Source organism: Sinocyclocheilus anshuiensis, unplaced genomic scaffold, assembly GCF_001515605.1.
Source record: "Sinocyclocheilus anshuiensis isolate Anshui unplaced genomic scaffold, SAMN03320099.WGS_v1.1 scaffold179, whole genome shotgun sequence".
NCBI classification, from domain to species: Eukaryota; Metazoa; Chordata; class Actinopteri; order Cypriniformes; family Cyprinidae; genus Sinocyclocheilus; species Sinocyclocheilus anshuiensis.
Window position 1 is genome coordinate 217,888 of NW_015549577.1, and position 26,667 is coordinate 244,554.

Genomic DNA, 26,667 nt, shown 5'->3' on the forward strand with positions numbered 1-26,667 from the left:
TTCATTCCCCTTTGAAAAGCATGAAGGATATGGTACTTCTTGGTTGTTTTAGAAGTAAAAAGTGCAGGATGATTGTCCTTTAAAAGTTCCAGACCACAGGAAATTACGTTTTAAAAGATATGGAATTAGCCACATCTTTTAATTGCTTCTTATGTTTCTTGCATCTGGAACACCTTCCTGCAAATATTTCTTAGACTGGCTTGCAGATAGCGGTATGTGATTAATGTTGTTTGCTTTTTAAAATAACATGGTTATACGTGTAAACTATATTAGTTCGAATAAACGCCTTCTCAAAGAAATTTAGAGCTGTTTTAATGACCACACTCTTCTTTTTATCAATAGAGAGTGATGTTTCTCTATATGTATGAAAGATTTCCGTCATTCTAAGGATTAGAAAGGGCGTTTATTCATCATTCTGCAAGTCAGGTAAGGGATATTTTAGGATATATGTACACCAATTTAAATATATAAGAGGCTCTTTTGCGGAACAGATCAGTATTATTTGGATACGTATTAATGCTTTGAAAAGAAATTTATGCTTTGAAGAACTGTCCACAGAAGAAGGAACAAAACATCAAGCGATTTTCGTGTCAGAATCTTTAATAAAGACTCAAGTCTTGCGTTTATTCGAACAAATATGGTGAGTGAATTTGTTTTTTATGGCTTTGTGACTTGATGCATGCTTTAATATATCTATTAATATTCTATTTGATATATATTTCAGTTTCTTTAGCAAACTGTGCATTTTGTTGAAATTTGTCTCCTTTTTTTCCAGAGTTGTTTTATAATGAAGGAACTGAACACATGGAAAAAGGAAGACCACAATCTAGTGCATTTTCAGACCCAGAAGAAAGTTTAGATCAAGGTCTTGTAGCCCCATCTGAAAACATTAAACCCTCCTTCACCAAAAAGCTGAAATTTCAGTCTGTTGTGGAGGGTGACACTGCAGCTTTTAAGTGCAAGCTAGTTGCAATGCCACCTCCAACGATATTGTGGTTTCATAATAACAGACAAATACAGAAGGAGCACCATCGTAAAATATATACAGTTAGTAAAATGCATATGCACGCAACCAGTTTAACAATTGAGGGGATTAAGGAAAAAGATTCAGGCAGTTACAAAGTCATGGCAATTAACACCGAAGGATCTGCTGAAACCACAGCATCACTTCTTGTATCACTGAGGGAAGAGCAAGATGTTACTTATTTCAGTCATTCTAGATCTTCAAACAAAGCCCACTCGAGCTCTGATTCATTAGCTGATTCAACAAAAGAAAGAACATTTAGAGTAGATCTAAGATGTGTTGGCTCTCCTTTTGATAAAACAACTAAAGGGCAAACTAAGGGACGTCATAGATCAAAAAGCACTCTGTTCCGAACAATGTATTTTAGAACTTCATCCCCATCAAGAACAGACAGGGACAGCAAGTTTGAGACCGCATCTGAACGTGCACGCTCTCCAACTCCGATGTATGAGAGATACGAGAGGTTCAGTGATCGATACAGTGATATATACTGTGACAGATTCACAGGACATGACCGATACAGTGATAGGTTTAGTGATAAATTCAGTGACCGGTGTAGTGATAGGTACAGCGACAGATTTAGCGACACAGACAGCCTTCATGGAGAGGTTAAAGCAAAACTCAGTCTCTTACAAAAGGCTGTCAAAAAGAAAAAGAGACTTTCTATTTCTACAATGTCCTCATCTGAGTTTGAAGTGGAATCAGTTACAAGTGAGCCTTGTTACACAGATTACGTTGAGAGACTCAGAGTCAAGCCATCTACTTTGCCTGAAGTTCAACATGTCATTCATCCTGGTGAGCAAGGTGAAAGTGGTAGAGGTTCAGCAGAATATCAGAGTAGACTGGAGAGAATTACCGGAATTCGCTCCCAATCAACTGATCGAAGAGTTAGACACTCTTTTGAGCCTCAGTCAAGATCTAGGGCACTTCGAATGATGAAGGGTGAACCTCCTCTAGAAGAAACTTTAAGAAAAGACGTTCAAGTTGATGTATCTGATGCACGGATGGATCAAAGGATCACATCGAAAGAGGAGTCAGAAAAGGAGATAAAATATGATATTTTAGTGCACAAAGATGATGCTAGCCTTTGTCAGTGGGATGATGAGGGGCAGACTAAGGCAAAAGAACCATTTGTCTTGCAGTGGTTAGAGGCAGGAGAAGCTTCTAAACAAGCGAGCAATACAAAGGAGATAAGCTCATCACACGAAGAGTCAAAAGAAAAAGAGTCTTCAAGAGCCAAGGCAGTGAAGCCAATGAAAGAAATATTTTTTGGTGATGAAGGTAAAACGGTTCCTGTACAGAAATTAGAACAGAGAGCTATGTCTGTGGAAAACATCCTTGAGAAAAACCTAGAGAGTGAGTGCTTAGAAAGTGAAGATCAGTTCTTAGCTCAACGCATTCGAAAATGGCAACAAGATGTGCAGTGGGATGAAGCACAACAGGTCAAGACAAAGGAACCTTTTGTGTTGCAGTGGTTAGAGACAGGACAAGCTTCCAAACAAGTCAGCAGTACAAAGGAGATCAGTCCATCACATGAGAAGCCAGCAGACAAAGAGTGTACAAGAGCAAAGGTAGTGAAGTTAAAGGAGGAACAATTTCCTGCCGATGATGGTCTGCAACACGAAAGTAAAAGGGCTCCTGTACAGGAATTAGAAAAGAGAGCTATGTCTGTGGAGAACATCCTTGAGAAAAACTTGGAGGGTGATCAATTCGAGAGTGAAGATCAGTTTTTAGCTAAATGGCAACAAGATGTGCAGGTTGATAAGGCAGAGTCTATTGTGCCCCAAAAGTCAGAGAAAAAAGGCTCTTATTTTCATGAATCTTTGGGTAAAGCCCAAAATGAAGAAGCAGCAGCTTTAAAAGATCAAAGGGAATCCTCATTTACAAAGAATTCAAGATCTTCATTCAAAGAAAAACATTCACATGAACTCTCAGGTGAGAGTGAGTTACATTTATCACGAGAAAGAATAAATGAGTTAAAAAGTGAAAGCGATCCTGTGAGTGAAAAAGAGGCATTGACCCAGTGTATAATGAAATGGCAACAAGATGTTTTGACTGTGCAAGAACAGGCTGTTGACCTAGATCCTGATTGGGGTGGTGTTACTGAGAGTGCTTTAGAAAGAGCAGCATATAAAGATGTTGAGGTGGAAGAGATGAATAGGAGATCACCACAGAGAACAGCAAAGGAGAGGTGCTTTAGTGATGTTTCTTCTCAGTCCTATGTAACTGATAGGTCTAAAACACATAAGCAGATTCTTTCTGAAGCTGATAGTGAGAAGTTAAGGACTGAAAGTGACTATTTTGTCAGTGAGGAGGAGGCTCTAGCAAAGCGTATTAAAAAATGGCAACAAGATGTTCCAATTGAGCAAGAAGAAAGTGTTGAATTAGAATCTAATTGGGCCATTTCAGAGCATGTGCAGTCTTCTGTTGAAACACCTGAGACAATGTTGACGTCCACAGCTTCACCAACTGGAAAAGTTCTGTCGTATACAAAGCCTGAGCAGTTTGTGACCGATAAAATTAGTACAGATGTGACTGGATGTATTGAAAGCCGATATTTGGGTAATAAGGATGTAGTTCAGCGGCATCATGGTAATGTAAAAGATGTGACAATGCCTAGACAGGATCCTGATGTAATAAAGCAACAGAAAACCCTCTCAAAACAAGAAATCCCCAGTGCTACTCCCACTGCAGGGAAAATCTCTACGAGTATAGTAAAACCGGGAGCACCTGTATTTGTGACAACGTTAATTCCAGAGGTTGAGGTAAAGAGAGGTGAGATGACTGAACTAAGTTGCCAATTCCAGGGAGATCCCCCACCCTCTGTTTCATGGCTTAAAGATCGACATCTTATAATGAGAGACCCTGATTTTGATGTTCGTTCCAAAGCAACTTCATCGACACTGACCATTTATTATCCAACTATTGACCATCAAGGTCTGCTTACTTGTAATATTGCAAACAAACATGGAAAAGCAAGTACATGTTGCATATTCAAAGTAACTGAAGATGTTCTGTCAAGGACAGAGATTGGACCTCCTCAAGAGGTTAAAGTAACAGATGAGTCAGTGTTCACTGAAGAAGAAATGATTGAGGAAGAACTCAAGTCACTAACGAAACCTAAGATAGACAGCAAATACACATTGCAGGTGCCTCAGGCAGTCATCCACATACCGCAAACTTCAGACTCGTCTATTCATTCCTCACCAGTTGAGATCAGAATAACTGCTCCAACTCCAGTGCTAGAGATTGTTGATGAGGCTAAAGGCACATTTGGGCCTGTTACACAAACCTCAGAGTCTCCGGCTGATGATGGGACCTCTCAAACCATGAAGCATAAGTTCAAATTTTCTTTTGATGATGGTCGTGGAGCTCCCCAGGTTGTTAGAGAACTAGAGAACATTAGTGCTTCAGACGGGCAGACTGCTATGCTTGAGTGCATCATTATTGGTGAACCAACACCTGAGGCTGTCTGGTCCCATGATGATATTTGCCTTGATCTTAATACCAGTAAATATAGATTTGAGGTACAAGACAAATGTTACAGCCTTTTTATTGACAATTTTACTTGTCTTGATGCTGGAACATATAGATGTATTGCAGCTAACAAATTTGGGCAGGTTGAAAGTGTTGCTGATGTGTCTTTTGATTCTGCAACTTTGGACTCTGGATTTTCATCCATTGCCATGTCAGAGGTGGATAATCAAACTAGATCTTTTGGCGTATTTTCAGAAATCACCAAAGTTGGAACAAAGACTTTATCAAGTTCTTCCACAACATCCAAAGGTATTACTCAAAAAAGTGAGGATGTTCTTCATTATGAACATTTCACTTCAGTTAATCCTGCTGGATTTCAAGATATTAGCAAAACCGATGATCCCCGTTACCCACAGCCAGATGCTCCCAAACTCATCAAGCGCATTAAGAAAACTGCTTCAGACATACCTGTAATAACAGGCTGTGGTTTGCAGTCATCTGGGGCAGAGGTTAAAGTAACAAAATTAAAACAAGCATTTGAAGCACCAACATATTTTATAGATGAGCCTGTTGAGCCAACAGTACAAACAAAGGATGAGTCATCTTTTCCTATAGAAGATATCCCAGAGTTTTCTCTTGAGCCTGATCAATGTGAAAAGGAACAAACAACTTCAATTCTCTGTAGTGAGGACAGGATGGAAGATCCTACTTTGACTGCAGTTAAGATCTTCCCATTAAGAGCTTTGCCAGATGTCACAGAGGCAGTTCTTGACAACACAGAATATACTTTAGAAGAAAAGTCAGAGATGAGAATGTCTTCCATAGAATCAAAATTATTTGACTCGCAACATTTTGTATCTTTAGCAAATGTTACTGAGGTCCAGCACTCGCCCACTTTAGTCAGACCCCAGGCTAGATTACCAGAGAAAATTAACCCAAAAGATAGTTCTGTTAGCCCTAAAACAGTTCCGGATAGCACAGTTGAGCAAATAATTATACAAGAGGAGGTATGTGTTAGGCAAAGTGGCATTGATAACTCTGCTCAAGAAGCTGCCATGTCAGATACCAAGGCACAGTCAATTGAAATAACTGAGTCAATAAAAATAGGCACCATTAGTATTCGAAGAGCAGACGATGAGGACGTGCCACTAGATAACATCAATCCAGTTAATATAAAACATGATAGGACGAAAGCCACAGATATAGCAAAACTAGTTAGTGTAAAATCCAAAATTGAGGTTGACAGAGCATCACAATCTGACTCAGATTACCCTTACCAAACACAGAGACTGCAACAGCAACAGAAAAAACCTGCTAGGCTAGCGGTTGTTGGTGTTCCCAAACTTGAGGAAGAAGAAGTAACTTTTAGTGCTGTTTATGACTACTATAACCCACCAACTGATTGGGGAAGGCCTTTGTCTCCAGAGTCAGAAATGTCTATTGAAGTAGGTAGCACAGTCAGTGAAGAGATGGCAGAAATAGAACGGTTCTACACACCAGCTTCATCCACAGAAATTTCTCAAATTCAGAAGTCACCACAATCTTTCCATACCCCCTCAGAGACTCCAGGGGGTGTCATGACTCCTCCCGAGTATCCGTTTTCCCCTTTGGAAGACAAGAGACCCTCATCTAGCTCTAGTGAAGATTTTTATTCCCCGGCGAAATTTCTCAATTCTCCAGATGATGAGGGTATTGAAACAACTCCCCCTGTGTTTACTATCGATGAGGGTATGATTCTTCCAGAAGGACGTGGGTCACTAGGTTTGGGGACACTTCAGGAAAAGGTTCAGGGAATTCCTCCAGCTTTCCTTAAGCCACTTACAAAAAGAAGAGTTTTTGAAGGTGATTCCTTACAGTTCTGTGCTGAAGTATTTGGACTACCCACTCCAGAAGTGAAATGGTTTATAAACAAAACTGAGCTTGAGGCAGATGAGAGGATTAGTATTGAACGAGATGGTGATAACATTGCTCTGGAAATTAGGAATATCACAAAAGCTGACCAAGGGGAATATATCTGTGACGCTCTTAATTATGTTGGTGAGGCAAAAAGTGTTGCTTTGGTTGTTGTTATTTCTCAGGAAGCAAGGCAAATGCTACCCCCTCCTGCTGTTACCCATCAGCATGTCATTGAGTTTGATGTCGAGGAGGATGAGGATCCGTCAAGATCTCCCTCTCCTCAAGAAATCTTGTTGGAGGTTGAGTTAGATGAGAATGAGGTGAAAGAATTTGAAAAACAGGTAAAAATTGTCACCATTCCAGAGTATACAGCTGATAACAAAAGTATGATCATATCCCTTGATGTTCTGCCAAGCATGTTTGAAGAAGGGGCTGTGGATTTTATAACTCAAGAAAGTGATGAATTAAAAATAGCTTTTGAAGTTACAGAAATGCCTCCACGTTTTATAAACCCTATTTATGACATTGAAACACCCGAAAACACCAATGTAATGTTTGAATGTTCCTTAATGGGTATTCCCTCACCAATAGTGTCATGGTACAAAGGAAATGTAAAGATTCCTATGGATAAGAAAAAGTACATCTGCAGCTCAGATAATGATAATCATTTTTTGAAGATTCTCAAAGCCAACACACATGACAGTGGCATATATATATGCAGAGCCATTAATGTTGTTGGTGAAACACTTTGCAGGGCGTCACTTATGGTTATGAATCCACAGTCATTCTCAGGCAAAACAAGGGGAAGAGAACTAACTGCAGTTTCTCTTGGTAGTGCAAAAGTTCAGCCTCAGAAATTTGACTTGGTTGTTGGGAACTCATCATTTGATGGAGAACAGACATCAGAATTAGAGCTTGAATTTGAGTTCCAACAGGAATCTGATGAGTCTCAGAAAGCTGTCAGACTGGTTGCTGTTACTGATAACGAGACAAGTGAGCAAGGAGAAAAATATGTTAGTATTAATTTTGATGTCTTTGCGGAACCCTCAAAAGATGACAAAATAGAATTCAAAGGCAAATCAACAAACACTTGTAGTTTTCAGTTTCAGGTCACTGAAATCCCCCCAAAATGTATAATCCCACTGCAAAATGTCACTGCAGCTGTAGGTACACCTGTAATGCTTCAGTGCTTGGTGAGCGGCAAACCTAATCCTACAGCAGAGTGGTACAAAGATGGTGCTCCAGTAAAAAATGCTAGATATATTATCCAGGAGAAAGCATCAGGGCATTTCAATCTGCTTATAACAAATGTAACTCACAGTGATGCTGGCGAATTCAAATGTATTATCCAAAACAAAGCTGGTTACACAGAAACAACTTCGTTGTTGAAAGTGTTTTAATTTGACAGCAGTTTAAAAAGTTAATTGATTATGAAACAATGTCAAGCAGGTTTGTTGTTTTGTTTACTTTGAATAGATGTAATGTAGTACGCAATTTTTTTTTTATGTATTACAATTGTACATTATTGTGAAATTATGTATAGAAACTTTTGCTTAATCTGCAGTCAAAATTGTTTTTCATTATTATATATTTTAATTATCCCTAATTTATTGAAAAGACACGATTTGATCCTCATTTACTCTTGAGTAAGTCTTCTTTTTTATTGTTTTCCTCTCTGGTGGTGTCCTGGGTCTTTCTTTTTGTTGGTGAATTGAGTTCAGGTGAATTTCAAGCACCGTTTTGAAAGATCTAATAAAATTTCTTGACAATGCATGCCCCAAATAGTAGATAAAAGTAAAGTAAAGTTTTCAAAAAGTGTTTTAATTAAAATTGCATGAATATTAATTTTCCCTTTTGTGTATTTCTTTTTCCTTAATGTTACAAGTGTGATCAGAAAAAAAGTAAGGAAAAATAATTTGAATACTTATTTGAAATTGTTTGGAGAGACTAGATTTTCCTTGCTCAAGTTCATCATTTGCAGTATTAGTAAGACTGCATAGAGTTGGATAATAATCTAACGTTTTTGTTGTATAGTTCGATCATGATTTTGTAAAAGTAGTGATAATTCAGTTAAGGAATTTAATAGGTTGTAAATAAAAAAAATAAAATAAACATAGGTTAGACATAGTTTTCTTATGTGTTCTCATTTCTATGCCCTTCAGTTTCATCAATTGTTGTTGATTTTGGGGGTACAAATCCAGGTGAGCTAGTCAAACCTTTATGGATAGAAATAAAGAAAACTAAATCTGTGTGCCATAATTTCATTAGAAACACAAATGTGTTGTTCTACCCATTTATTGTAATTCTGTTTACATGAAAAGTAAATAAAATTATGATTAAACAATTTACTGTTATTTTGCATTTTTTCTTTTTAATCTCTTAAGGGCATTATTATGTCCGCTTCTTGACTCATACTGAATGACCTCCATCTTTATCTTTCTTGTGATTTCTGAGGATATTTTGGTGAATCTTTAATCCCATTATTTTCATACAGAATTTTCTAGTTTGACTGTGAAGACCGAAGAAGAGGAAGAAACCTACAGCACATCACTACATTTACCTGAAAAATCAAAAACACTTGAACTCAAGCCAGAGCAAAAGCGTTTTTCCAGTACTTTGGAAAGGAAAAAAGAGAAACCTGTGTTTCAGTCCAAGCTTACATCTGCCGAAGTTACCGTCGGAGAGTCAGTTAGGTTTACTGTGACAGTATCTGGTTTTCCAAAGCCAAAAGTTCAGTGGTTCCTCAATGGAAAAATTATCACTTCTTCAACAGTTTATAGGTTTGTAGAAGAGAAAGATGAGTACACCTTAATAATAACACAAGTCAAGAAAGAGTATGAGGGAGAGTACTCTTGTACTGCCAGTAATAGATTTGGCCAAACCACCTGCAAGACAATATTAAAGGTACAAGTGAGCCAATTATCAGCAGCAGAAAAATGGGTGGAACAAATGTTCAAGCTACCAGGGCAACCACCATGCTTTACCACACAAATCCAACCTGTGCAGTGTGCAGAGGGCAGCGAGGTAAAATTTCAGTATAGTGTTACTGGTACTCCTTTCCCTGATGTTCAGTGGTTTAAGGGTAATTCTCAAATTAAGTCAAGTCAGACCTGTTCTGTTGTAAGTAACCCAGACAGCTCTGGCATCCTTATCATGAATAATATCCAACAGAGTGACAGTGGACGCTACACATGCAAGGCTGTCAATCCATTTGGGGAGGCAAGCTGCAGTGCTGAGCTGATAGTATTCCACAAAAAAGTCTCTGTATTTCATAAACAGCAATTAGTCCAAGAGCAAAAAAGTTATAAGGTGTCCATGAAAGAGGAAGCCACTGAATCTCGCTTGTACAGTGTTAGCCTACCTGGACAGGCAGGTGCTAGTTTGCAGGGAGACCATCAGGTAATTTACACCATTGGCACAGAAGATAGGCAAATGGTAACGAGTGAGCAGGTTGATACTCTGCATGACCTGGATGTTTCCATTGCAACTATGCACAAGGAGCAGGTGACTCATCAAGCTGCCGTGTTGCAGTCTCATGAAGTTCAAGAGAGAGTCATATCTGCTTCAGTCCAGCCACAACCAGTGGTAGCAACCCCTTTGAAACAGCTCCAGATGGCTACTATGACCTCAGCAGTTCAAGAACGCCAAGGCTTCACAGAACAGCACTTTGAGCGAATCAAAAGTCCTGAGGTTACAGAGCTAGAAATTGAGAAAGAGCATCCCTCACAGGTAATGTCTGCCATAACTGAGAGTGTAACTCCACTGACGATTGTCAAAGCTGAGCCTTTATCAACCAGAGAAACAGAACAGATCAAGTCATCTCCTGAGCCCAAGTATCTGATATCAAGTCACCAAGTTGAGACAAAACTCCCTATTGTTAAAGAACATTCACAGGTTATACGGCATACTCAGCAGGAAAAGGGCTACCAGGTTAAAGAGGGAGTTAAAATCCTTTACAGTGCAGTTTCAACTGAGAAACAACAGATCACAGAAGGTCACTCTAAAGAACTGTCAACACAAGAATCTACCTTTCAGACATCTGTGAAGAAAGAACCAGCAAAACCAGTTGTCCTTTCAGTTAGTGAGACTGCTCAGACTTTATCAAAAGAAGAGAGGTTATTGATGCACAAACCAGATGAGGAGACAGCATCTTTAGTCAAAGATAGTGTATTTAAATCGGCTCTTGTTGCTGAGGAAACGCATCAACTCCAAGCTGATCAGTCAAGTTTGATCCCAGGTTTAGAAAGTGCCATTTCAGTGCAGTCCCAGAGAGAAGAAGGTCAAGTTCTGCATTTACAGGTCATCACAGATCAGGATATTCTTCCATCTGAAGGCAGGTTTAGCAGTGAGAAGCCAAGCACAGAGAAAGCAGATGCTCAAAAAAGTCCTGTTCTTAAGCATACAGTGTCAGTGGATTTACAACAGATGGTGACATGTGAGGAGTCTTCTCAGTTTTCAGCACAAGAAACAAAAATGTCCATTCAGCCTGGTAAAGAAGCTCCTGCCCCTTTGCATCTTCAGGCAGTTCATTTAGAAAATACGTTGACAAAAGAAGGGATAATCTCAATGGAAAAGCCAGACGAACAGATTGCGGTACAGAGACAAGAAAAAGCCCGTCATCATGCTGCAAGCACAGAAGAAAAAAGAGAGCATACAGCAGATTATTGTAAAGATCTTGATGTGTCTGTTAAAGGTGTGCAGTCTGAAATCAGAAAGGAACCCAAACCTGAAAGCATTCTTCAAGTCTTTTCAGAGCCAGTGCCATTACCAAAGGAAACTCCTTTTGTAAGTGATGTTAAACAGCAGCGTGCACTAGTACAGAAAGAAGATCACTGGAATATCATGCATGTGCCATCTGTGTCAGAGAGTCAGGATATAGAGGAGGGGCACACAGAGAATATAGGAACAATTGAGAAATGTGTGTCTAAAAGCGAAGTTGAACCCAAAATTCCATCTGAATTAATTTATGTTGAAGAAAAGGCTATCTCGACAGAGAGTAGCATTGCTCTTGATGCCACCGAGCAAGATTTCGCAGTTCAAATTCAAGAAGGACAGTCTGTTAGACAGTCTGTATTAATGGAAGAAAAGCGTCTAATCAAAGGTGAGCTATCTCAGGATATTACACAATCTGAAACATCCACAGCAGTTGTCAGTAAGCAGAAGATTGGTACTCTTTTAGTGTCAGAGTCAAGAGAGAGCCAAACTCTACCCAAAGAGCTCACTTTTGTTATTTCGCCTCCAAAACCGCATTCATTGGACATTAAGCACCAATTAAAAAGTGCTCTTGCAGCTGCTGTTGCTCTTGACCAGCCATTGATCCTGGCAGATGTAGTTGAGAGTCTAGGAGCTGTAGAAATTCATGAGGTAAAAGAAAGGAAAGAACCCAAATATGTCATGTTCACATATCTTATTACAAGTGCAAGTGCCCCACTTGAAATTACAATTGCTTTTGAAGGCGAGTACCCCCAGACTGCTGATCTCAGAAGTGAACTTAAAGCTGCTTTCTACTCCATTGTCTATCGAGAGCAACAGGTTATGATCTCAGAGCAGCCAGGTACAATGCAAATTGACAGGCCCCAAAGATTACAGGTTACCAAGGCTTCTACAAAAGAAATGCTTTCACCTGTGGTAGAGATGGTAAGATTGACAGAAAATGTAGAGCCTTTTACATCACCAATGTCTCAGTCTGCAACTGTGAAAACTGAAGCGAAAGTCTCTTTTCAGTCCATAACAGCTAAAGAGCAAGCTTTTGTGCAACAGTCAACAATTCAAATGGCAAGCGAATCAAAAATTGAGATTCAGCAGTCCATCCATGTTGAGCGACAAGAAACCAGATCTGTGTCAGTAAAAGAACTTGAGAAGGATGTAGGGGCAGAATGTATGACAACTGAACTTGTTTTGGGGCCTGTTCCTATCGAGCGGTCGACTGACGTCGTCTTTCAGAGAGAGGAAAGGGAGGAATATATAACCGAAGCATTTATGAAATTAGAGAAAGAAGAAATTAGAGAGAAGGCTTACCCAGTTTTTGAAAGCTCCTTGGAGGATATTGAAATAGATGAACATTCAGAGGCAAAATTCTCATTGACTATTAGACATGTAACGAAAGTAAATTGGCTTTTTAATGGAAAATCAATTAAATCTGGCAAAGAGTTCAAGTGTTGCAAAGACCACGACACTTACACACTAGTAATCAGCAAGGTTACGAAGGATCATCAAGGAGAATATACCTGTGAGGCTGTAGGTGATGCCGGCAAGACCTCAACATCCTCTCACATCACTGTGGTCTCAAGAGGTTGGATTTATGGGAATTATTTTGCCATCCCATCTCACATGACTAACTCTTGCCGTTTATAGCTAAAATAGACACGCTTCATCAGACATGCGTTCTCAGTATCTCCACACCAACTAATAGAAAAGATCTATGTATTTCATATGAAGATACCATCGTAATGTCTTCCTCTCTTATCATCTTCACAATTCTGTGATTTTGCCACCATTTTCACATCACTGAAAATGTTAGCATGTCTTCACTTCTTCACATCAACCCTTAACCTGCTGGATCTCTCAGTGTCATTCCAACGTTCATCTCCTTCACTCCTGCAGTATTTTCCACTTTTTATTTTATTCATCTCTGGGAATTGGTTATGAAATACTCCATTGTTGTTTTCTTCATCAGTCATTGAGCACCTCATAATTGATCTTTTTTTTTGCATGCATGCCAGGATGTCAAGTCATTATTTCACTCTTTATTCAATGTTTTTTTCCTCCCTCATAGCGAGATCACCATTACTCTTCACCGTCACTCTTGAATTTTTATTTTCTTACTGTTCCATTACAGTGACCACAGAAATTGGCACTTTTTGAAAATACCATATCTGTAAAAATTAAAGATGGTTAAGGTGAATAGTTACATTTAGCCGCTTAACCTGCTAAACTTTGTATTAAATGTTTTTGTAGAACATTTCAGGTTTTTGAAAGTGCCAATCGGTGGTTTCTGCTTTTCATGCTCATACTCATTACTTGTCAGCAAACATGTTAAATATAATGTACTAATTTGCTTTTTGTCTGTGTGCACGATTCAGTGCCACCTGTTTTCAGGCACAAAATTAAAAATCTGGAGGTCAGTGTTGGCAGTCCTGCAAAGTTCGAATGTGAGATTGAGGAGGCTCCAGGTGTGACCTTCAAGTGGTTGAAGTCTGGTTCTGAGCTCAGACATAGTGACAAATGCAGGATTATCAGTCGTCTTCACACCTCATCTCTGGAGATATTTAGCCCAACAGTCGCTGATAGTGGAGAATTTACCTGCAAAGCTTCAAACCGCCATGGAAGTGACAGCTGCTCTGCTAAACTAAGTGTGACAGGTAAGAAAAATATACCTTTCTTATTGTCCATTTATCTTCTTGACTTTTCTCTGGAGTTGACATGCTTTGTGTTTGATACTTTGTTGATAAAGTTATTTATTTCTATTTGTTGAAATCTTCTTTTTATAGAAATGTTCCCTCCAGAATTTGTATCAAAGCCTGATTCGATGACTTTATTTGTGGGAAAGCAAGCAAAATTTAAATGTGTTATTTCTGGTTCTGAACCAATGAATGTTGTCTGGCACAAAGACAATATTGCCATTTCACTTGATGATCACTGCAAAGCGTCCTCTGACAAGAACAAGTATTTTCTTGAAATCTTGAATTTACAACAAAGTGATCAGGGATCATATCTTTGCAAAGCTTCAAACAGTGTTGGTACAGCTACATGCTGTGCTGAACTGAGGGTTGTAGACAAACCCAACTTTGTGAAGAGCTTTGAGGCAACCACTATTGCTGTGGGAAACCCACTACGTCTTGAGTGTCAGGTAGATGAAGACAATGGGGTTTCCATCACCTGGTTGAGAGATGGCAAGAAACTCCATACTACAATGGACTGTAAACTAGCTTTCGAGGAAAAAATAGCCTGTCTTGATATTCAAAAGGCTAAACTCAAAGATACAGGTTCATATACCTGTACTGCTGCCAATGACGCAGGAAGCAGCAGTTGCTCTTCTAGTGTGACAGTGCAAGGTAAGACTTTGAGATTAATACCCTTTGTTAATGCAGTATTTGAAACAAATCTGCATGTCAGGGTATTAATTTATGTCAGTGTGCATTTGCATTTCTTAGACAGAGTTTACAAAGCTTAAGCATCAGTTGATGCTGCTCTTATTTGCCATAGAAAGTATTGCAGTTTATTTTTACTGTGCTCCTTCACATGTCCCTTATTTATATTAAGCTGTCTTTTTCTTAACGTCTTTTTCTTGCAAACAAATCAAAAATCTTTTTTCCTCCATTGCATTTGAACCCTTAGAACCTCCAGTCTTTGTTAAAAGGCTGGAGCCTAAGATCTTATGGAAACAAGGAATGTCATCACGTCTGTCGTGTACTGTCAAAGGATCAGCTGAACTCCACGTGACTTGGTTTTCGAACGACAAACCACTTAGTTCCTCTGAAAAACACAAAATAACTTTCAAAGCTGGCCAAGCCACTCTTGAGATTATTAACTTATCTGAGTCTGACAGTGGAAATTACACTTGTGAAGTGATGAATGAGGCTGGCTGTGAAAGCTGCACCTCTCAAGTAACTGTAAAAGGTAATACTCAAGATTCTTACGTTCTGATTTATTGCTCATTACATTGCGATAGAAGAGTCATCTTAAATCTTATTGCTCTTATTGTTCTTAGAACCTCCTGCATTTAAAAAGGAGTTGCAAATGGTGGAGGTAGTCAAGGGGAGCACAGCCCAGCTTGAATGTGAAGTTACAGGCACTGCTCCATTTGAGGTGACCTGGTTTAAGAATAAAAACCCAGTATCCTCTGACAAGAAGTATAGTATTGTCTCAAAAGAGACAGTTGCATATTTGGAAATCAAATCATTTGAAAGTGCAGATGTTGGAGATTACCAGTGTTGCATTTCTAATGACGTTGGCAGAATAACTTCAAAAGCAGTGGCAAAATTGAAAGGTTGGTACAATCAATTTCAATGGCCTAAACATTTTTTTTTTGTTAACATTTTATTAAATGTGAAAATTAATATGGCTTTTTTCATGCAGACCCACCATTGTTTGTAAAGAAAGTTGAGAACACCACTGCAGTTTTAGGCAGTGCTGTGAAACTGCAGGGAACTCTGAAGGGTTCTGCTCCTATCACAGTTCAGTGGTTTAAAGATTCTGAGATAGTCAGAGATGATGATCCTAATATTACCACGACTTTTGAAAACAACATTGCTATTCTGGCAATAGCAAATGTGGCCATTAACCATGGGGGGAAATATACTTGTCAAGCTGAAAATGAGGCTGGAAAACAAAAATGCGAGGCCACTGTATCAGTTCAAGGTTAGAATTAAACATATTAAGCATATCACTATATTCAACATTGTATTTTGTAACACTTTTATTGTTATCATTGATTTATTCATTGATTTATTTCATTTTTGTTAAAGAACCAGCTAGATTTGTTGAGAAACCGCCATCCATCAGTGTGACTGCAGGTGACTCTGCAACTCTCGAGTGCAAAGTTTCAGGGAGTCCAGATCTCAAAGTAAAATGGTTCAGAGATGGCAAAGAGATTACAGGAAGTCGAAAATGCAAAATCTCTTTCAAAGATAATGTGGCAGCCTTGAAAATCCTCTCAGCAGAGAGGGGAGATAGCTGTGAATACAAAGTTGAAGTTTCTAATCGGGTTGGAAAAGAGCAATGCTCTTGCTCAATTGTTGTTCTTGGTTAGTGCTATTCTTTTAAAATTATCTTTCATTTTGTGTGTGTGTGTGTGTGTGTGTGCATATTTTTTTTTTTACAATGGTGTTTTACTTCTGTTGAGCAGATAAAATAATACCCCCAACTTTCACAAAAACACTTAAGAAGGTAGATGGTAATGTTGGAGGTACTATTCAGTTGGAATGCAAAGTGTCAGGATCCCAACCTATAACGATATCTTGGTTCAAAGAAGGAAAGGACGTTACAACTGGAACAAAATATAAAACAGAAATGCAGGAAAGCACTGCAATACTGAAAATAACTGATTTAGAGACATCAGATGCTGGGGTTTTCACCTGCCATGCAACTAATGCTGCAGGACACAGTGAAACAAGTGGAACTGTTTCTGTTAAAGGTTAGAATAATCAATCATATCTTATCGATTGAAAATAATTGTTTTGTATATGGTTGTTAAAATAATCTCTTCCCTCTTCAAACTAACTTTAGAACCCCCAGTCTTCTCTTTGAAACCTCAAAACCAAGATGTTATACCAGGAACTACAGTTGTCCTAACAGCTGCATTCACTGGGACAGCACCTTTTATTATTAAGTGGTTCAGAGAAGACAAAGAAATGTTAACTGGAGGAACTTGCTTCATCAAGAAAGAAGCCAACTCAAGTTCACTGGAGCTGCACTCTGTGAAGCCATCTCAGTCTGCAAAATACACATGCCAAATTTCTAATGATGCTGGAAAGGTCTCATGCACAGCTGCCTTATTTGTGAAAGGTGCTTTTTCTTACTCTTGATTAATTGTTTTTCCATTATTTTTTACAGAATAATTCTTCAGTTAATTCATCTTAATGTGTTATTCTCTTTTTTTAGAACCTCCAAAATTTGTAATGAAACTTGACTCGACTAAACTAGCATTGAATGGGAGTCTTGCAACTATGGAATGTAAAGTCACTGGCAGCCCAGAGATCAGTATTAGATGGTATAAAAATGAAACTGAAATGAGCTCAAATGATAAATACCAAATGACCTTCATCGACTCAGTTGCTACACTACAAATTTCCAATTGCTGTGTTGAAGACAGTGGAGATTATATCTGCCAAGCATCAAGTGAAGCTGGCAGCGATAGATGCAGTTGCTTGGTTACAGTCAAAGGTTTGTTTGAAGTTGATCACCTTACTTTTTAAGGATGTTAAAGTCATTTAATGGTGGTTACTTCATTAGCTAATTGGTACTTTCTTATCTCAGAACCTCCCGAATTTGTGAAACCTTTTGAATCCAAAGAAATTGTTAAAGGCACAGATGTTGCGCTGGAAGGAACAGTGTCAGGCTCAGCTCCCTTTGAGATTTCCTGTTTCAAAGACTCAAAGCAGATCCGAAATGATAGAAGGCACATCATAAGCCTGACAAAGGATGTAGCAGCTCTTCAGATTTTGAAATTTGAACCTGGGGATGCTGGCAAATATCAGTGCACTGTAGGAAATGAAGTAGGGCAGACCTCCTGTGATTTTCATGTTACTCTGAAAGGTTAGTAAGAAGAAGAAATTATTGGATTTTTGTATATGTAAGTGAAGGTACAGTGATGTTCGTAAACATTGTGCTAACAACATGCCTACATTTCATATTCTTCAATTAGAGCCACCATCATTTGTGCAGAAGATGGAAAATACAAATGTCCTGCTTGGTGGTGAGGTTTCCTTGCAGTGTGTTTTGAAAGGGTCATTGCCTATGACCGTCTCTTGGATGAAAGATGACCATGAGATCAAGGAATCTGAGCATGTTCTGATATCTTTTGAGAACCAGACAGCAGTGGTATACATTTCTAGTGTGCAGTTAAAACATGGTGGAAAGTACACTTGCCATGCACAGAATGAAGCTGGTAGTCAGAAATGTACAGCAGTATTGGCGGTAAAAGGTGTGTAGTAATTTTTAATGCTAATTTACATATTTATAATATCGTTTTTTTTCTCCCCTCACTGACGTTTTACACAGTTTCTGATCATCAGATTTTCATGTTATTCTTTAGTTATGTTATCCATATAGCTATTTTTGATTTAGTCCTATTTGCATGTATTGATTCATGTTTTACTATACACAGAGCCTGCAAACATCACAGAGCAAGCCAAGTCCATCAGTGTTACAGTAGGTGATCCTGCCACTCTAGAATGCAGATACTCTGGTTCTAAAGTTCTTAAAGCAAAATGGCTAAAGGATGGCAAAGAGCTGACATCAAGCAAAAAATACAAAGTACAGAGCACTGATACAAGCTCCATATTAAAAATTCTTTCTGCTGAAAAGAGTGATGGTGGAGAATATATCTTTGAGATTTCAAATGATGCTGGAAGAAGCAGTTGTGAGGCAGTTGTGACTGTTTTAGGTTAGTATGGTAGAAAAAATAGTAATTTATAGATTTGTAGGAATTGGACATTTTAGATCAACACTCAGATTGAAGCTGTTATATTTTCCCTTCACTGTAACAGATCAAATATTCAAACCTTCCTTCACAAGAAAATTGAAGGACATGGAGAGTATAAAAGGATCTTTTGCACAGTTGGAATGTCTGGTCTCTGGATCTCTTCCCATAACTGTCACTTGGTTCAAGGAAAATAAGGAGATCGAGACAGATGAGAAGCACAAATGCATATTCTTTGAGAGTGCAGCATCTTTGGAAATCAGTCATCTTGATAGCTCAGACAGTGGCAACTACACTTGTATTGCTAAAAACCAAGCAGGCACTGTTCAGTGTTCGGGCACGCTGAAGATCAAAGGTTTGCGATTACCGTTGGCTTTTATAAATAACAATTTAATTTGTTAGTTTGTAAAGTTGCAAACTGTATTTTATATCTTGTTACATCATCTTATTGTTCATGCTGTGCCTTTCAGTGAGTTTTATCTTCATTTAAACTTTAATCTTAAATCTTCCTTTTATATTCAGAACCTCCGGCAATCATTGAGAAGCCTGAATCACAAGACGTTATACCAGGATCCAGAGTGCAGTTTAATGTGCTTGTGTCTGGCACGCCACCACTGACCATTAAGTGGTTTAAAGATAAGAAAGAGGTTTCATCTGGGATTGACTGTTCTGTTCAGAAAAATGACACCTCTAGCTTACTGGAGCTCTTTTTTGCTAAGCCTTCCGACTCTGGAGACTATGTCTGTGAAATAAGTAATGATGTTGGATCAGATGCTTGCCAAGCAACACTCCTCGTGAAAGGTTTTCACAAAAATAATTTATAACTGCTTTCCCCCCAAACCTTTGTTAAATGCTTAAAATAAGTACTTTCTTTCTTTCTTTTTAATTTTACAGAACCCCCCAAATTTACCCGCAAACCTGAAAAAGTAACAGTGGTAAAACCAGGCCAATTGGTAGTTTTTGAATGCCAGATTACAGGCACTCCAGAGATAGACACATACTGGTTCAGAGATGGGAATGAAATAAGTCCAAGTGACAAGCATAAAATGACTTTTGTCGATTCTCTTGCACGGCTTGAGATAAGTAGCAGTGATATCAAAGACTGTGGAGTATACTACTGTGAAGCCCGGAATGAGGCGGGCAGTGAGAGCTGTAGTATGGAACTAAGAGTGAAAGGTTAGTATGTAGTGCATTTTATAGGCGTTTAAGTTATTTGATATGATTCCTCAAAAAATGTATGTCTAGAACATCAATTTTAAACTGTTTTCATTTCAAGCTTTCTTCTTTTTTCAGAGCCCCCAGTTCTTGTCAAGCCATTGAGTCCTCTTGAGGTTGTGAATGGCTCAAATGCGTATTTTGAATGTCAGGTAAAAGGCACAGCTCCTTTTGAGGTGACCTGGCAAAAAGATTCAAAGGACATTAAATCAAGCCTCAAGCACGTGATTTTGCAGAAGAATGGTTCTATAATGACTCTTGATGTACAGAAATGTGATGCTTTAGATGTTGGAGAATATCAGTGCATTGTAGCAAATGAAGTTGGGAGTTGTTCAAGTCAGACTACACTCAGCATAAAAGGTTAGCATCCAGTATGTTTAATAGATTTTATATTTATGATTTTATCTCTATTTATATTATTTAACATTTCACATTATCTATCAGAGCCCCCATCGTTTGTGGAGAGGATTGAGAATGTTGTCACAGTTCTTGGAAAAAAGGTTGAATTTAAATGTGTTGTAAGAGGTTCACCACCTCTGTCCATACAATGGCAGAAAGATGAAAACTGGATTTTGGAGGATCCTTCAATTGAGAGGACATTTTTAAACAGTATTGCTACTTTGAGAATCCCTGTGTGTGAGTCCATCCACAGTGGAAGATACACCTGTCAGGCTGTGAATGAGGCAGGGCAAGAAAAGTGTTTTGCTACCCTTGTGGTTCAAGGTTAGTTATTTTTGCAAGTGTTTTTTTTTTGTAGCTGTCCTTCCTAAAGATTGCTATTATAAATATGTTTGTTATATTATCCCCAGAGCCACCTCAGATAATTGAAAAGCCAGAGATGATTAATGTCACTGCTGGAGATCCAGTAAGTTTTGAGTGCAAAGTTACAGGCTCTCCTGAACTGAAAGTCAAATGGATTAAAGATGGCAATGAAGTTATGCCTTCAAGACAGCACAGCCTAAGCTTCATCAATAATGTCAGCCAACTTAAAATTCAGTCTGTCCAGTTGGAAGACAAAGGAACTTATGTGTTTGAGGTTTCCAACCACATCAGTGTCTGCCAGTGCAAAGTGACATTAAACGTGCTAGGTTAGTGTTTATTCTTGATTAATGGAACAATTAGTATTGGATGAATTTTAGTGATTTTTATGATCTTCACTTTTCTTTGTCTTTGTCAGAGCAAATAATCCCCCCATCTTTCATTAAACCTTTGATGGAGATGGAGGAAATTCTGGGCACAAATATTCAAATTGGATGTAAAATATCTGGCTCACTCCCCATAACTGTGGAGTGGATGAAGGACGGGACTAAACTGTCAGGAAGAACCAAACATAAACTTCTTAAGGATGACAACAGCGTGTCTTTGGAAATTGAGTGTTTAGAGAAAGCCGACACTGGAACGTATACTTGTAAACTTACAAACAAAGCAGGCAGTTGTGAATGCAGTGGTACACTGAGGGTGAAAGGTCAGATAGCTTTTGTAGTATTTAGTAGCATATTTCATTCTCACATATATCTTAAGGTCTCTGATGGCTGCCAGTTTCTTAACAGATGTATTTGTCTTTCTTTCCCATTAATGATTTAGAGCCACCAAGCTTTGTGCTGGTTCCAGAATCACAGGCTGTCATACCAAATACCACTGTTCGGTTTAAGAGTACCTTTAAGGGAACATCTCCCTTCACAGTGAAATGGTTCAAAGATGACACTGAGCTGATTTGTGGACCTTCATGTTTTACTGGCCTGGAAGGCCTCTCATGCTTCCTAGATCTTTTTGCCGTTGGAATATCACACAGTGGAACTTACTCTTGTCAAATAAGCAATGATGCTGGTACCGCTAAATGCACCACAACCTTGTTGGTAAAAGGTTGGACCTCTTTCAAGTACTCTTATCAGCGCTCTTCATGATCATTGTTTTTTCATGCTTCACCATTTGCATGCTCTTGTATTGCTTACATAAATTGTCTGCCTGCCTTTCATCATCATCTTACTTCATTACTGTTCATCATTACGCTTTACTCTCTTTAAGCCATCATGTGCCTCTTGTCATCTGCCATCTTCTTCCTCAGTGCTCCATTTTATATATTGCATTAATCATTACGATAACATGTTGTAATTTTGGTTTTACAGAACCTCCAGAGTTTGTACAGAAACTGCCAGCTGCAAAAATCATGAAGATGGGAGAGCGACTCCAGCTTGAATGCAAAGTTACTGGCACAGCTCCTCTGAAAATTAGCTGGTACAAAAATGACGCTGTACTCAGCGATGGTGGCAACATGAGAATGACTTTCGATAACTCTGTGGGAGTCCTTGAAATTTTCAAGTGCAGCTTTGAGGAAAATGGAGTCTACACCTGTGAAGTCCAGAATGATGCTGGAACTAAGAGTTGCAGTACCACACTCACAGTCAAAGGTTAGACAGTGGATGGATCTCTCATTTACTAGTTGAATGCTTGTGCCTTTTTCAACATGAGCATTAATTGACTATGTTTCAGAAGCAGTGTTATTTAGTATTATTTGTTTACTATTATAATTTCTATTAATATTATGAATTTGCTTTTTTTTCAGTTGTTACTTATTTCTATTTCAGTTTTATTTGGTTCAGTTTTAGTTTTTTTCCAGTTAGTAATTTTAGTGCTTCAATTTAAACTTGTTTCAGTTCATTGCCAAGGCAGTTAAAATCAAATTCGTTTTTTTCCATCTAATATTTATTTTATTTCAGTTTCATAGTTTTAGTTATTGATGATAACCCTCTTCAGAGGATATGATTTATTGATTTAATGATTTATTCATTGATTGCAATATGCATAAATGCTCATTTTGATTTGAATTATATTTTTGTAGAACCACCAACTTTCCACAAAGTGCCAACACCAGTTGAGGGGCTGAAGGGCAAAGATGCCAGTCTTAACTGTGAGCTGAAAGGCTCAGCACCTTTTGAGATAACCTGGTTTAAAGATAAAAAACAGTTAAAGGAGAGTAGGAAGTATAAATTTGTGTCTGAGGGATGCTCTGCAACTCTCCACATCCTTGGACTGGAAGCATTAGATGCAGGGGAATATGAGTGCAAAGCATCAAATAATGTAGGAAGTGATTCCTGCCAGGGCACTGTAAAGCTAAGAGGTCAGTAAGATACTAGTTCAAATAAAAGTATCAAATACTTATCCAAAAGAAGATTTAACACTTTCTGACTTTCTGATGACTCTCTTCCTGACATTCAGAACCACCAGCGTTTGTGAAGAAATTATCCAACATTACAGCCATCTCTGGTGAGGAAGTGGTTTTGTTGGCAACGGTCAAAGGCTCGCAGCCTATGACTGTGTCTTGGGTTCAGGATAAAGACCACATTCTCAGGGATGGTGACAACAGGAAAATTACATTTGAGAATAATCAGGTCACCCTGAAGATCTTTAAAGCTGACTCTACCACTGCTGGAAAATATACATGTCAGCTCAAAAATGATGCTGGAGTAGCTGAATGCACAGCAAACCTAACTGTCCTAGGTTTGTAAGAAAAATAAAGCCCCCCCCCCTTAAGCATATACAGTATATCTTTTAAAAATTTATTATGTAAATTAACATAAAGACGCTTCTAAATTTCTAGAACCTGCAGCAATTGTGGATAAGACAGAGTCAATCAGTGTAACCGCTGGTGACACTGCAGTCTTAGAATGCACTGTATCTGGAACTCCAGAACTTAAACCAAAATGGTACAAGGATGATGTGGAGTTGTCTTCAGGCAGAAAATACAAAATCACCTTCTCAAAAATGATCTCCAGTCTTAAGCTATTGTCAACAGAGAAAAGTGACACTGGAGAATACACATTCGAAATCAAGAATGAAGTTGGCAGTGATAGCTGCAAAATGCACCTCACTGTTTTGGGTCAGTAATGTTAAATATCCTTGTATATAATATTTGTTCCAATCTTAGAATTACATGTGATTTCTTGTGAAGCCAAAAGCTGAGAATCTTGTTTTTGGTCAAACAGACAAAATCGTTCCTCCTTCGTTCTCACGAAAACTGAAGGACACACAGAATATTGTTGGCAAAACTGTTGAAATGGACTGCAAAGCCTCAGGGTCTGCACCTCTCACCATCTCTTGGTACCATAATGAAGAGGAGATTAAAAGTGGACCGAACTATGAGATTACATTCGCTGAGAATACCTGCACATTGAAAGTGCCAACTCTGAAACTTTCAGACTCGGGCACATACAAATGTAAAGCAGTGAACAGTGCAGGAACTGCAGAGACATTCGCTTCCTTAGTTGTTAAAGGTTAGTGTTTGGGTGTAGAATAATTCACAATTAATAAATGTAAATCTATTGGTTAAGGCACGTTTCACAACCTTCTTCCTGTCGTGTTTGCTATAGAACCCCCCTCTTTTGTGACCACACCTCAACCGGTGGAAGCCCTCCCAGGCACAAATGTCACCTTTACAGCAACCGTTCAAGGAAGTACCCCAATGAAACTGAAATGGTTTAGAGGCAGTAAGGAAATAGTGTCTGGGAGAAGCTGTGAGATTGCTTTAAGAGGAGATAATGCAATTCTGGAGCTCTACAACATTGATAAATCTCATGCTGGCGAGTACACTTGCCAGATCATTAATGATGCAGGGAAGGAAAACTGCACAGTGAACCTTTTTGTTAAAGGTTAGTTTTAATTTAGTTAATATGAGTAACTATTTCTTGAATACTTGTTAAAGCGGAGCTTTGTGTCTCACATATATATGCCATCTTTCATTCAGAGGCTGCACACTTTGTCAAGAAGCTCAAGAACCTGTCTGTTGAAATGGGCAAGTCTCTGATACTTGAATGTACGTATGCGGGAAGCCCAAAGATTCTTGTGAAATGGCATAAAGATGGCCAGGAGATTTACTCCTCTTACAAGTACAACATCACAACCACTGAGAGCTCCTGCATCCTCGAGTGTCTAAACAGTGATAAAGAGGCTGCTGGAAAATACACTTGTGAGGTTTCCAATGATGCTGGACACGACACTTGTGAAGCAGCAGTGTCCATCTTAGGTTTGTTATTGAGTAAAATTGCTCAATATAAGCTACTGTGAGACAAAATCAAAATGTGCATGCTTGTCTTCATGGTATGTATATATATTTTGTCACTTTTAGAACCACCTATCTTTATTGAGAGTTTGGAGCCCATGGAGGTCACTGCAGGTGATGCAGTTTGTCTGAAATGCCAGATTGGTGGCACTCCTGAAATTAAAGTGTCATGGTTCAAGGCAGATGGCAAAGTGCGGTCTTCTCCAACCTGTAAGATGGAGTTCTTCAAAGGCACTGCCTGCCTGAAACTAGCTAAAGTTGCCAAATCTGACATTGGTGAATACACATGTAAGGCAGAAAACAGCATAGGATCTGCCTCTTCCAGGTGCCTCTTAACTGTACAAGGTGATTCTAATTTCTCTTCAAAGCTCTGAATCTATCTCTTAAATGTCTTAAATGTTTTGATTGCACTGTGTAACCTTTATCAATGTATTTTGCTAAATGTTTTTCTTTTCAGATGTGAAAACACCACCGTCTTTCCCTAAAAAGATTACTAGCATTACGCAAATTGAAGGACAGCCTGTCCAGTTTGAGTGTCGTGTTGCAGGATCCTCTCCTATGGAGGTCTCTTGGCTCAAAGATGGTGAAGCTCTTAGGAGCGATTCAGAATACACAATGTTTTTTGACGATAACTCTGCTGTCCTAAATATAGTCAAAGGTGAAATGAGACATTCTGGAGAATACACTTGCATTGCGACTAATAGTGTTGGAACTGCTTCTTGTAGAGCCAAGCTCACACTTCAAGGTCTGTTTATTTCTTTCATATTGTTCTCTGTTTACATTTGTTTCCTGTGTTGTGAAAAACACTGAATTGAATGTATTACCATGTCTATACAATTGTGCTGTTATCTCTATTTAACTCTACAGAGCCAAGATATCCACCTGTGTTTGATAAAAAGCTCATACCTGTGGATGTGACAGTGGGAGATACTGTCGAACTGGAATGCCACATGACGGGATCATTGCCAATAAAAGTTACTTGGTCCAAGGATCACAAAGACATCCGCACAGGGGGCAATTATAAGATATCATGTGTGGATAACACTCCACATTTGACAATTTTGAAAGCTGATAAGGCAGACTCTGGTCGTTATTCTTGCCATGCTAGTAATGATATTGGGAAGGACTCTTGTTCTACAGAAGTTTCTGTGAAAGGTATTTGGTCACCGCTTTTCAGTGTGACTGTGTCTTCATTGTCTTGGGACTGACCTGTGGTGCTTTATTTCTTTTATGTTTTTGTCTTCCATTCTTCATGCCTTTGCATTCATGTTTTTCTTTGCTTGCAGTATGTCAACAGGTGGCACTGTTGAGCATATTTTTTTTTGCTCTTCATTTTGCTCTATGCATTTAGGTGAAAGAACCTCTTTTTTTCTATCATGTATGTACTGTCTAACAACACCTCTCTTTATTGTTCCTATAGAACGCAAAATTCCACCTAGTTTTACCAAAAAACCTTCAGCAACTATTGAGGACACTGAGGGCAAAATAGTGAAGATTGAGGGTCGTGTAGCTGGATCACAGCCCCTGACTGTCAACTGGTATAAAGATGGCACGGAAATCTTCACCTCTGACTGTTATGATGTAACCTTCAAGACCAGCCTGGCTGTCCTGTGCATCAAAAAATCTCAGCTGTCAGATAGTGGAACGTATATGTGCAAAATCTCCAATGAAGCTGGCACGGCCTCTTATGAAGTATCCGTTAAGATTACAGGTATACAGCTGGTTTCTATGTCAAGCTTTTCTTATTTCCTTTGTCCAGTTATAAGTGTGCTTGTAAAAAAAAAAAACCATAGACTGTGTAAAACAATGGACGTAGTGTCCGTGACGTCACCCGTAGGTTTCTGAAGAGCATTTTTT

At 38.7% G+C, this 26,667-nt stretch overlaps 2 protein-coding genes across 2 annotated transcripts in view; both read left to right on the forward strand.

The window, feature by feature from the left end:
• The window catches only part of ttn.2 (titin, tandem duplicate 2), a 170,151-nt gene that overhangs the window by 28,090 nt on the left and 115,394 nt on the right, over positions 1-26,667 (forward strand). Inside the window, exons 40-70 of the mRNA XM_016445616.1 lie at positions 13,480-13,758; positions 13,888-14,451; positions 14,735-15,016; positions 15,108-15,386; positions 15,476-15,757; positions 15,865-16,143; positions 16,245-16,532; positions 16,625-16,903; positions 17,000-17,281; positions 17,375-17,653; positions 17,763-18,041; positions 18,225-18,503; positions 18,607-18,894; positions 19,062-19,340; positions 19,434-19,715; positions 19,833-20,114; positions 20,199-20,477; positions 20,564-20,842; positions 20,932-21,219; positions 21,339-21,617; positions 21,881-22,162; positions 22,594-22,872; positions 22,971-23,252; positions 23,353-23,631; positions 23,738-24,025; positions 24,122-24,400; positions 24,496-24,774; positions 24,877-25,155; positions 25,268-25,555; positions 25,678-25,965; positions 26,231-26,521. Coding sequence (XP_016301102.1) covers positions 13,480-13,758; positions 13,888-14,451; positions 14,735-15,016; positions 15,108-15,386; positions 15,476-15,757; positions 15,865-16,143; positions 16,245-16,532; positions 16,625-16,903; positions 17,000-17,281; positions 17,375-17,653; positions 17,763-18,041; positions 18,225-18,503; positions 18,607-18,894; positions 19,062-19,340; positions 19,434-19,715; positions 19,833-20,114; positions 20,199-20,477; positions 20,564-20,842; positions 20,932-21,219; positions 21,339-21,617; positions 21,881-22,162; positions 22,594-22,872; positions 22,971-23,252; positions 23,353-23,631; positions 23,738-24,025; positions 24,122-24,400; positions 24,496-24,774; positions 24,877-25,155; positions 25,268-25,555; positions 25,678-25,965; positions 26,231-26,521 — 9,021 coding nt within the window. The remainder of the gene's footprint in view (positions 1-13,479; positions 13,759-13,887; positions 14,452-14,734; positions 15,017-15,107; positions 15,387-15,475; positions 15,758-15,864; positions 16,144-16,244; positions 16,533-16,624; positions 16,904-16,999; positions 17,282-17,374; positions 17,654-17,762; positions 18,042-18,224; positions 18,504-18,606; positions 18,895-19,061; positions 19,341-19,433; positions 19,716-19,832; positions 20,115-20,198; positions 20,478-20,563; positions 20,843-20,931; positions 21,220-21,338; positions 21,618-21,880; positions 22,163-22,593; positions 22,873-22,970; positions 23,253-23,352; positions 23,632-23,737; positions 24,026-24,121; positions 24,401-24,495; positions 24,775-24,876; positions 25,156-25,267; positions 25,556-25,677; positions 25,966-26,230; positions 26,522-26,667) is intronic.
• On the forward strand, positions 657-8,243 carry LOC107657510 (muscle M-line assembly protein unc-89-like). The gene has a single exon (XM_016445617.1). The coding sequence runs from the start codon at positions 805-807 to the stop codon at positions 7,795-7,797; it is 6,993 nt and encodes a 2,330-aa protein (XP_016301103.1). The 5' UTR covers positions 657-804; the 3' UTR covers positions 7,798-8,243.